This window comes from Nuphar pumila, chromosome 15 (genome assembly GCF_984573655.1).
Source record: "Nuphar pumila chromosome 15, dmNupPumi1.hap1.1, whole genome shotgun sequence".
Taxonomy (NCBI): Eukaryota; Viridiplantae; Streptophyta; class Magnoliopsida; order Nymphaeales; family Nymphaeaceae; genus Nuphar; species Nuphar pumila.
In genome coordinates this window covers 2380854-2393291 of record NC_143263.1, presented here as the reverse complement: position 1 = coordinate 2393291, position 12438 = coordinate 2380854, and the positions used below count along the sequence as shown (strand labels likewise).

Below are 12438 nucleotides of genomic sequence, written 5' to 3'. Positions count from 1 at the left end.
AACAGCTTACAGGGTAGGCTTCTCAACTTTGGGAATTTTGCTGCCTGGGATTATAAACAATAGTCACAGATATCTGCATGATCTTTAAAGTATCGGGATAATATCGCTGTAAATTCATAAAAACGGCATTAAAGGCAACATCATACAATATTTTGAAAATATCACAATATTATTGTTGCGTCTTCTCCGATGAATTAAGGATACAATTAAAAAAATCCCCGATAATCATCCATGGCTCTTTGTAGAAATAAAAGGATTGGTAACGATATTTCTATTTTCAATATGTGTGCATTTTGTATTGCCTACGGCTCGGTCAGAGAATTTCAATGCGTGTCAATTCATCGATTTGCATTTTGATTAATTCGATATTCATAAGTTTTGCTTTCCGGAATAATTTCAAAAAATGCTGATTTTCCACACCTTACATTCCCACTCGAGTGGGTCGGGATTTAAATCATGGACTCTGATAAACAACTTACAGGGTAGGCTTCTCAACTCTGGGAATTCTGTTGCCTGGGATTATAAACCGTAGTCACAGATATCAGCATTATCTTGAAAATGTCATGATAATATCGTTGTAAATTCATAAAACCGGTATTAAAGGTAAATATCAAAATTTATATATCACAATATTATTGCCGCATTTTCTCTGATGAATTAAGGATACAATTAAAAAATCCCCAATAATCATCCATGTCTCTTTATAGAAATCCATAGTGGCTAAAAGGGAGATAAACTGTTGAAGCTAAAAACCATAGTGATTACTTCAATAAACCCCAACCAACATAAAGCTTCTATTATTAACAATATTCTGAACAAAAAAACCAAATATACATACGGTCCTCTACAGAACAAGCATCATACACAAAAAAAAAAAATCTTTATACCTATAACGGAAAACTTCAAATCTCTTAGGAGAGATAATGGACTAAAAAATAATAAGAATATCATGTCTATAAGACCTAATAGCATTATGTAATTCTACGTGAGCCAAATTTCTCGCAAGCCCTCTAATATTTCAAATTGAGGAAGATGGTCTCATTGCCCTATTTCAAGGCAGCTCGAGAACGAAGATTCAAAGATCCCCCCACACCAGAAGGCTGATCACGAGTAAGCTTCTTGGGCCTGCCGGTTTTCTTTTCCTTCAGATTCCAAAACTACTTTCCCCTTAGAATCCTGTTCAATTTGAAAAAAGTTATTAAAAGAAGAGCAGCTCTGCTAACTGTGAATATGTGCTGCTATTTTTGCTCTCGATTCATAATAAAATGAAAGTTTAGTGTTTGTAGTGCCTCATTGCCTTGTGTTGATTAGTAATGAGAATTTTTGTCAGGGATGTTGTATAATGGATATTAGCTTTTCGCTGAACCAGTGCATTTTATGTTCACTATTATCTTATCCTCTGTTAGCACATTATTCCACTCGATTATGATAATCTGGAATAGAAACTATAATGGGGTTTCTTAGTTTCATGAAATTCTTATTTTAGAAGACTCGGTTTGAGGGAACATATTCTGTTAGCTATGCACTAGTTTTAGTTTAAACCTGATAATGTATTTAAGTTCTTTATTATCCTTGACAGGAGAGCACCTCCTTTGTTCTGTCATGTGAGGCAGCAAAGGTAAGTTTAGGCTTCTAAACACATGCTTTCACCACCAAACTCCATTTTAGTATGAAATCATATTTCTTATTTTTGTGTCGATATGTAGGTTGTATGTGCATTTGTGCTTTTGGCTAAACAAGGCAGTCTTGGTAGATTGTGGACTGAATGGACAGTGCTTGGTTCACTAACTGCATCAGGCCTACCAGCAGCAATTTATGCATTGCAGAACAGCTTGCTACAGATCTCATATAAGAACCTCATTTCACTGACTTTTTTCAATGTTGAACCAAACTAAATTGTTCTTTACTGCATTGTTTACTTACCTCATCTTAGGGTATGTTTGCTTTAACTGTTATTTGTGAAGTTACTAATAAAGGAGGTTCGCATAAGCAAAAAACAAGGTTCACAAAACTTGTTTTTGCGTTCTTCATGAAGACCGCAAAAAAAAATTCAAAAAAATAAGTGCGAACACACATTTAAGTGAGGGTTAAAAAAAGAAGGTAGGTTCACACGGTTTTTCGTGACTTAGGTATTAAATAAGCTATTTTAGTAAGGTGTATTTGTGATTTTATGATTAACAAAGAATTTGCTTGTGCAAATAACAGAATTTTTTTATGCGCTTCTTGGTGACCGCAAAAAAAAAATGTGTGAATATATATTTAAGTGAGGTTTTGTCTTAATTGAATATAAGCGTGAACTTCATAAGATTCACTTGTGCAAAAGGTAAAAAAGTCAACAGCTGACGGATTTAAGAAATTTTAGTCGCATTTGTGAAAACATATCATATTTGTTGCACAGTACGATCAAATTTTTTTATATAAGATTGTGCTTCAGAGTTAAGTCTTGGTCTGGTATGGTTGGAGAGGCCAGATGCGGAAAGTTCATAGGTAGTAACTTCTCTTGTTTGGAACGTGGAAATGAGACCAACGAGAAAACCTGTTGCACTTGAGACGAACAGAAGTTAGAATGATGGGTTTTTGCATTGCCGTACTGGGGCCTAGGGTTTTCAGGACATGCAAAGGCGCCCTTGGGTTCTTCAAATATATTACAAACACTATAATTGAACAACGTATCCTTGAAATACCTCATCTGACCATGTTTTTTGTCCTTTTGAACCCAACACCTAAATGCTGATGATAGTCATCACAACCACCAGGTAAAGATAACTCGGGATTCAGAGATGCTCGAGCCCCTTTTTGCTTGACATGGGGAGGTCTCACGCACCGTCAGACTGCGTTCAGGATACCACTCAAAATCAGATTGCATAAGCTTGAGCCACAATAAAACCATGCCAGGCCCAAATATATAATAATAATAATAATAATAATAATAATAATAATAATAATAATAATAATAATGCTAAGGTGCTCCGGAAGTACCTTCTCCCTCATACTAGAAAACCTAGTTGCAGGCTGTATCTTATCAATTAAACCATATGGATGTGTACTCAACATAGTTTATTTGATATGAATCATGCTTTGGATCATGTTTTTTAACATAAAGGTAGGATTTTTTAAGTCATGAAATTTTGTAAAAGTTTGTTTGTATATATATAAATGCCTCGTTCATCGCCCTCCCATCATCACCAACATGCCACTGATCGATTTGCTTGAATCCATCGCTTCCCAACTTGAACAAATGTTATAAAAAAACCAAGAATCGAAGTTTGAAAGAACATGTGCTTATGAATATTTAGCTTAAAAGTTATACCGAGAATTTAAATTTTCAATAGCAGAATGGATGCACCATCATCATGTAGGTTTTACAACCGGGACGCTAAATTTTTAATGGAAATCAATGATTCTTCAGAAATCCAGAAAGGAAGTCGCCCTTGGAACACAGACAATTCCAAAACTATAAATAAAATCTGATGAAATTAGATCCCCTGTTCTCAGTACAGGTAAAATACACATTGCCCATCGTATGATCCAAGAGAATCTCCAACTATACAGAACAACGCTCATGAAGAAAGCTTTGCGTGGCCGCCATCTCCCTGCCATAGATTTCAAAATGACAAAGTGCAGAGAAATCAGAAAGTAAATTTGTGAAAGATGCACATTCTCACAGATTGGATGAAGAATGTAATTCTTCGCTAAGATCGCAATCCTAACCTCAAGGTTAGTTCATCGTTTGAGCAATAACTTCCTTATGAAATGGCAAAAATACCGTGTCTGGGAGGATATTCCGGCAAACGGCCTACGTTGACTACATGCAGAGGGAACAGTGGGGCATGATACCTTGGTTTTGGACTTCTTCTCTTTGGCTTCCGTGGATGGAGGGGTCTGGAAAGGAAGAAAGCTAGTCCCCATGAAGGGGCGCAAAGGTGGTGGTATCTCCACACCATCTTCCTTTTGATAGTTCTCAAGAATGCAACAAATGGTCCTTTCTGTTGCTGTGAGGGTGGAGTTCAACAAGTGAACGTACTGCTTAACTTGCTCATTGCTCTGCAACAATACAAAACAACCAGAAATATTAAAAATATTCAACACCCTTGACATGATATTTTCACAGGTTTGTGACTTTAGGCCTAGGTAGAGGCCCAAGGGACAATATCCCATTTAGATTTTAGACCAGTTAAGAGTTGCACCACCAGAAAAGCAACGACTTAGAGTAATTTCATAATTGAAACCTATCAGGACCACAACCGATGCAAGTTGGCAGCGATAAGCAGCATTAGAAAGAAAACAGGCAATTCATCGTCTGCAAATTTACCCCCAGAAGCACTGTTAAAAGTTAAAACTTGCCTTTTTCTGCCCATAGCGAATTTCTAGCCTCCTGGATTGATAATCAGTACAATTCGAACAGGATACAAGCTCTCTGTATGTCTTAGATGCAGGAAACCACCCTTCTATGTCATACTTCTTTGCTGCCGCATCATTCAGGGCCCCAGATACAATGGCCACTACTTGATAGGGGATGTTCAACTGGAATAAATGAAGACTAATCAGTATGGACATCAGAAGATGGTATAAGAGTCAGGGAGATTCAGGACAAAGAGCAGAACCTCTTTGTAAAAATCTTCAGAATTTTTAAGCATTTCTTCATGCATATCCCACGAATCATTGCCATTAGGGCTGGTTACACAGAACTGCTCAACTTTCTCAAACTGATGTACTCTGAAAATGCCCAAAGTATCTCGTCCATGCGAGCCTGCTTCTTTCCGAAAACAAGTAGAATATCCAGCATACCTAGGCAAAAACCACATGAATTAAGAGGCTTTACCTAAACCTGACAGCCAATGATCCGACTAAAACTTCATGTGATTCTTTTATACAAACATATATGCATTTAAAGAATCAGAAATATAAGACCAGTTCTGGCAAGAGAGGTTGAAACCTAAGTGGAAGTTGTGAGGGGTGAATCCAATCATTAAGATGATAAGCACACAAGGGTTGCTCAGATGTAGCAATCAAGTATTTCTCATCCCCTTCTCCGGTAACCTGACAGCAGTACAACACATTCAAGATCAGGATGAGAGAGTCAAGTGATCCAGGATTAAAATATGTTTTGGACCATAAGATAACAGTTTTAACCAAGACAACAGCCATTAACATGATGAAGATGTGATCAATGACAGATGATAATACCAAATCAGCAAGAATAAATCATCACAATGTTGGTCGAAGATAATTTTGCAGGTCCAACAACAATTCAGACAATAGAACAAAACAAGAGACACATTTATTCTACCCAGAAAATATTCTTATTCCTCTTTTCAAGCCCTCTTTGTCAAAAAGAGATATATCTAAGGCCAGAGGCAGGTTAACCCACTAAGTTGATGAAAACTACATCGACTACAACTTTTGAGTTTATATAAAGCAAATTGCCAAATTGCTGCATGCATGAAGCAACTCATTAGCAATATACAAATTTGCAAAAAAGAATTGCAAAAGCATATGCCCATAAGAAGTGTTGTATTTATAGGCTAGAGGGTTCACGTTGACCAATCAGTGACACTTCACCTCAGATCTCAGAAAATTACTTAGGTGCAAGTATGAAAAAAGAATAAAAGAAATGGTATTCACAAAAAAAAAACACATGAAAGGGTTTAGAAACGGATGTCAAAAAGTTGTACCTTGTAAAGTTCCTCATCAAATTGTGCCAACTGAGCACATTTAGCCATGATGTCTTTTCTCATAAAGAATGGAGTCTGCAAGGGTTCATAACCACGCTTTGTCAAAAACATAAGGCCAAAGTTTATTAGCGCTTGATTGAGAAGTACGCCAGCTCCTTTCAAGTAGAAGCCTCTTCCTCCAGCTACATCAGTTCCTGCATAGGACGAGATATTTAAGCATCGAGACTAGAAACATATAACCAAGATCAACCAGCACAAATGAACACATGTTAAACCAGCTAATTTTAACAATGTGTCAGATAAACTGTTGAGAATTTGTAATGGGAGATTTTGCATGCCTCTTGTACATGTATATATTAATGTTACTATTCCTCATGTATGCAGCGAAGGACGAAAGGTAGCCCCAATGAATTGTGAACATAATTGACGATGAACCAATGAATGCTGATCTTAGATGACAAAAAAGACTGATAATCGTGGAAGCAAGGCGACAAGTTGCCGGTTGTCTTTAATAGCATGCCTCCTGATAATGGACTTCACGTTCCCACTTTCCATTTATCATAAAAAAACTTTTAACCTAGATGCTGACTCAGCCACATACATACAGTCCAGGCCATAATAGTTTGATTGGATGATGTTGGACTCATGAATGTCCTGACTGTTTTTGTTTCTATCGTGCAGTCTTATTGTTTGTGTACATCGCAATTTGGAAGAAATGTGCACATGAGATCAATAAGCTAAAGCCATGGTCATATTGGTCGTTGCCTGCTGCAAACACCATATAAACTAGCACATGAAGCTAAAAGCCCAAAACTGTTATGGTTGAGTCAAACTTGCAAATAAGAGCACTCACACAGTCCTAAGTCCTAACTGGAGCAAATAATCTCTTTGCTTTTTTGGCTCTTGAAAGTTGAAATACATACCTAAGTGCAAAAACCTTGGGTGATTCGTGAGCACTAGTCACTAGCCAAGCCTGGACCATAGTGGAAGCACTTGAACTTCAGGTCAAAGTATGGCCCGCCTTAGGTGTTCTATGGAAGGGTTAACCCATCTTTCATGAAATAACTTGTCAAACCCGAGGGAAAAAAAGACCAAACATATAAAACCTTGTCTTCCTTTTCAACTCTCAAATCAATGAATGAAAAGTCAATACTATTGTTTTCCAGATTAATAGAGAATTCTAAAAGAAAAGACTAAAATATTATTCCAAGGATCCATTATTTTGTATCATCAGCCCCTTTATTTTCACTAGAAAAAAACTTTCCCATGGGATCTTAGATATGGCATCATCAGATTTCGACATTGAGGTCCAAAGTTACAGCCTCTAAAATCAAAGAAACCAACATGAACCCGACCCTAAAATTTTCAGTTATGAGTTCAAATCATGGTTGACAGTTGAGGAAGCGGGAAGCGAGGCACTTTCAAAATTTTAGGAAGCAGGAAGCGTGGGACGACTTAGAAGCGAATCAGGAATCGTCTTGGAAGTGAACCGAAAGCGACCTAGGAAGCGAGGGGGAAGCGAAAAAAGAGAAAAATAAAATAAAAATACAAAAAAAATGAAAAAAAGAGGGGAAGCATGCTTCCCAAAATTTTTGGCGCTTCCCAGCGCATTTCGGAAGCGCGACGTTTCGCGCTTCCAAAACGTGCTTCGGGAAAGCGCGCTTTCCCACTTGGCTAGGTGTTTCCGGTAACTCTGGATCAAATCAACTCACATATGATTGATCCATAGACTTCACATTTTTTTAAAATATGAAGCCCTTTTTGAACTCTGTCCTTTCCAGATAGTTGGATACAAACTACATTTGGTAATGCTACGAATGTTGATCACTACTTCATAACTTCAAATGGCTAGTCAGTCAATTCAAATTCCAACTTAAGATGATGAAATATATAAGAAACCAAAACATTGACACATCCACATTATGGTTAGTGGATCCAACATTAAGAATTTGCCGCAAGAATACAAATGTTTGCTTCAGATGGAGTGACATCTTCTATAAAAGGAAGGTAGAAAAGACAAATATTTTGGTAAATGACATAATGAACATTAACTATATGAGGAAGGATGTCTGTTTGTGTAAAAAGATGGAAATAATATTATAAAGAAAGCCCCCAAAAACTATGTTAATGGATAGGGTTGCACACAAGTTGAGCCAAGCCTGAGCCTGGGCTGCCCAGTTCTATGCATTAGATTCCAGGCACAAGCCCTACTTCAGCTTTAGCTGAGCTTGGCTAGGTTAAATCATTGATAATAACCTTTTTTATATTTTAGTAGGCTATAGGATTTTAACTCATAAGGTTGAAGTATCAGGTTTCTTTTTTTTTCCATATACTGCCAACACGTTTTGCATAAATTAGTTAAATGGCTTCTGCCCCGTGAATGAGTTTATCAAGCTCCAAATGAGCAGAATCTCAAGATACGAATCAGCTAGTTTAATTAAATGAGCTTCATCTTGTCTTCTTTTGTTCTTTATTTAAATGAGCAAGCTCAAGCCAAGCTTTAGCAAGACAAGCTTGAACTTCAGAGAATTTCAACTCATTGTGCTGCCCTATTTGTAGATATCTCTACTGCCATCTGTAGCTGTATCTAATAATTGGCCATACCAGCACAAAAATATTTGACATTCACTAGACACTGTTGAATAAGATGGCCATATTTGTTGCCTTCTCATCTCATACAATAAACTACCATTTGACACCATCAGTCTTTAAAACATTAAAGCTCAAACATTTACAACTATACAACATGAACAGTCAAACAAGTTGGCTAAAGGGATGGAACATAATTATTACAGAGAACCTGCACGTCCAATACACATCAACTACACATACAGCTTCTGAGGATTGGTATGTCCAACAGTCTGTGTCACTGTGTGACACCAAGATTCATATTCAGACATGTACGTGTCTGTATCCAGATTCTAAGCATTTGAGTGCCCAACACCGTGTCACTGTCTGACACCAAGATTCATATTCAGACATGCACATGTATGTGTATATGTATGTGGGTATCTTCTAAGCATAGAGTGAGTACAACACTCTGTGACTGTGTTTACATCCATATCAATGTCCGAGTAATCAACATGTATCTGTGTAGCCATTTTCATGTATCTAGTTTCTGAGCAACAACATGCCTGGCATTCTGTGCTGGATTCAACCAGCACCATAAACATACCATGCCTAGGCAAGAGAGCAGGAAATAAGATGTTTTAGTGGAACACAAACAAAATATAGAAAGTGAAATAGGAGTTGTACCAATGTGGGGATTGTTATGGTAGATAGATAGACTTAACCAAGTGAGGAAAGGTCAATTATGCAACCTGCCACAGATTTTTACAGTCAATGCACACTGTTCATATCAACTTTAACAATTCCTGGAATTTCAGGTAATTGTACGTGTTTGATGCTTAACATAATTATAGAAAATGAACTGACAATTTGGATTTGAAGTTCCACATAAACATAGAAAACAAAACAACAATATGGACCACTGAAAGTTCTAAAAAAGTATCAACATGTCAAATCAGAAAAGATAATCCTAACCAATCAGGAAAACAATCAAGATATCCTACTTAAACCATAGGATTTTGAAGTAAAGCAGTCAACCACAAGCATTTGACCTGAACATCAGAAATGAATGAAGGTTATTTTAGAACATAACTGTTCTCTAAGTCAAATTCTAGAAGGACCACAAAAATATATTCACGCCCATGAATAAGTCTGAACGGAGAATGTAACATTAAGAAACAGCAAAATGTTGCCTACATACCTTTAGCAAGATCTGCAATCCCAAGTAGCTGAACAAGTTCGACATGATTTTTCAACTTTGCTTCTGTCCTTCTTTCACCCCATGTTCGAACAACTTGATTGTTTTCCTGGATTTAGAATTTTTGACAAACAAAATGTTCAAAAGCTAAGCCTACGCTAAAACATGTCCTTTGTTTGATGGTCAAAATTAAATCCAACAGAAGCAAATCCTTTATATATCAAACAGAAGAGACAATAAACAAATACAACCACCATAAGAAGATTTTGTTCATATTATGGGACAGATAAAACTGCTCGCTAACTTATGCAGGAACGAAACCTATGCACCGATTAGATTCCTTAAAAAATGCAAAGGGAGCAAGGCCTCATCAAAATCACCAAGAAATCAGGAAGAAAAACAATAACACAGTCTCATCTACTACACTTACAGCAGAGACGTATGCAACATAAATAAAGTTGTGTTAATCAATCTTTAAATCAGTTAGGACCTCAATCTATAAAATCAGTTAGGATCTGAATACATGGCATCGGTTGCACTTTTTTTTGTCAGCATTTTTTAAGTCTAAGATCTAATTTGGAAGACCTACATATTCTCTAAAACAGTTCCGCGCGTAAAAATTATAATTTCACAGTATTGAGGCAAACAGTTGCACTATTCTCTATAAAGCATGCAAAATCACGATTAAGATAAACAAAGTTTCAGAAGAAACTGTCACCCACTTCGTCCTGGAACGCAGGGACCGAGTCGTGGACGAGATTTCCGACAGTCTCCAACTTCGCGTACAACGACGCTCTCACCTCCTGGACCTCGGTTTCCTTCTTCGCGGTCAGTTGCTTGTTCTCATCCGTGCTCTTAATCATTTCCGACGCATCGCCTCCGGACTTCAAACACGAAACACAAATCAAAACCAAGAAAAAGAAAATGACCCCAATTGAAACCAGACGGATTCCCATAACACTTCGAACAGACGCCCATAATTCAGATGACAGAATCGAAAACAATAGAGGTAGACGATCGAGTTCTGAGGGAGGAAACCGTACGATTTTCAGACGCGCAACCTCCTTGTTGATCCGATTGAAGTCCTTCCGCAAGTTCTCGAGCTCGAACTGACCTGAAAACCAAGTTAAGAAATCCCAATTGCAGTCTCCGAATCTGCCAAAAAAGAAGAACAAGAAGAAAGGTGAAGATTACGTTGTCTCCATTCTTTGTCGATACCGATGATCTCGTCGACGATCTCGACGCTGGCAAACCTTCGTCTCTGAGACTCTCTGATCCTTTCGGGGTCGTTCCCCTTGTCCTCTCTGAACAGATTGATGTCCAACATCCTTCTGCAGAGAAGAGAGAGAGAGAGAGAGAGAGAGAGAGGTTAGGTTTCTTCAACCCTTTCCTCTCCTTTTCAATAAACCCTACGACCAAGGGTTTCAATAGGTCGACGACTAAGGGTGCCAATGGTTCGGGTTTAAGCGGGACCCGACCCGTACCAAACCCTATGTCGAGTGATAAATCAGAACGCCCGATTAGAATCCAGATCGGACTCAAAGATCCTATTAAAATATGGAGCCGGGTATGGTTTGTGAAATTTCATATCAGAACTGAGCCTAACCCGAGTTTCCATTAAGATCCACAAATTTTTAATGTAAAAATGATAAAAAAAATTTGTTTTATTGGGTATGGTCCGAGTCTAATTCATGTAGTCCTTATAGGATACAGGTATGCTTTCTCTTATGGTGGGTCTCATTAGACCTGGGTTCAGATCCGGTATTATCATCTCAAATCAAATTTGGGTCTGATTTCACCTGGATCTGAACCAAACCTGACCCGTTGACACCTCTACCTATAGCCTTAACCCTAATCCCCATACACAGTAAAATAATGTTTATTATAGTTTTTACATTGAAAATTTGTAGATTTTAATCAAAACTCTGGTCGGGAAAATAATTCTGGGCGAGAAAACCATACAATAAAATAAAAATGATATATAAAGACTTCAAATATTTAAGTGTTTTCCCATCGTGTTAATATTGGGATAAAACACGATATTTTCAAAATATATAGGTGTTTTTGAAATAGGGTAAGTTACGTATAGATGCCTAAACTATAGGGAAATTGCATTTAACCGTCTCAGGTTTAAAATGTTTAAATAAATCGTTCACATTTTCACCTGCTCGTTTAGCTGAAGTTAAAATTGTAACTCAGGCAGCTAAAAATAAATTTGCCATGCATTAAGCACTTATGTATGTAAAATATCCCTTGAAAGATCTTTTTAAATGGAAATGTTTTGGCCTCTAAGAATATAACGGTAAAATCGTATGATAATTTACAAAATATCGCCTGACATAACCGTTTAATAAACGTCAAAGGAGTAAGTCGTAATTAATAAAGGTGTTTCCGTTGGTTCAGGGATCACAGTGATCTGTTCTAAGAGGGGCGGAGGGACTCGGCTAAAAGGTCGATGCACCCGCATCACCCGTACTCAACAGGACACGGTCAACGAAGTGTTGAACTGGGTCAATGCACTGGGTTGGGTCCGTTCACATTTTGAACTCGGTCAACTTTAATCAAATTTATTTTTGTCTATTTATTAAAATTAATTTTAGAGTCGGTCAACTTTGCTCGAGTCTATTTTTTTTTTTATGATTGTTATATATATATATTGTCAACTTTGACGGATCAACTTATTGGGTGTCCAAAATTTTTGAAATTACTCTGCACCCTTGTCGCACTGGTACCCGTACCCTCACCCATGTGACATAGATCAACAGCCATTGTGAGTGGCTTCTCACTCTGCCAATTTTACCTTCATTCCTATCACTTCTCTTCATGCATGTGCTCCTGGCAAGGTATTATTATCTCAGGCCATAAACCTCTGTCTTCCTTGTGAGTTCCCTCCTTTTCTCACTAGTTCGATTCTTGGAATTTGCACTTTGATCAGAACTGTCATCTAAAAGTTGCACTTTGATTGGGTCGTCCTCATAGCCAGCAGGGTTGGTTGCG

At 37.5% G+C, this 12438-nt stretch overlaps 1 protein-coding gene and 1 long non-coding RNA gene across 2 annotated transcripts; one reads left to right on the top strand and one right to left on the bottom strand.

Annotated features, from left to right (window-relative positions):
- The first annotated feature begins 1584 nt into the window (after positions 1-1584).
- On the top strand, positions 1585-2011 carry LOC149814115 (uncharacterized). Its single transcript, XR_016427806.1, has 2 exons — positions 1585-1618; positions 1707-2011. It is a non-coding gene; the product is annotated as an uncharacterized LOC149814115 (long non-coding RNA).
- Positions 2012-3304: 1293 nt separating this feature from the next.
- LOC149814114 (serine--tRNA ligase-like) lies at positions 3305-10857 on the bottom strand. Its single transcript, XM_089989594.1, has 10 exons — positions 10636-10857; positions 10485-10555; positions 10164-10325; positions 9445-9550; positions 5676-5869; positions 4937-5040; positions 4605-4788; positions 4345-4524; positions 3838-4044; positions 3305-3593 (listed from the first exon to the last, which is right to left on the bottom strand). Exons 1-10 carry the CDS (start codon positions 10766-10768, stop codon positions 3561-3563), a joined length of 1374 nt encoding a protein of 457 aa, XP_089845720.1. The 5' UTR covers positions 10769-10857; the 3' UTR covers positions 3305-3560.
- Positions 10858-12438: the final 1581 nt, after the last annotated feature.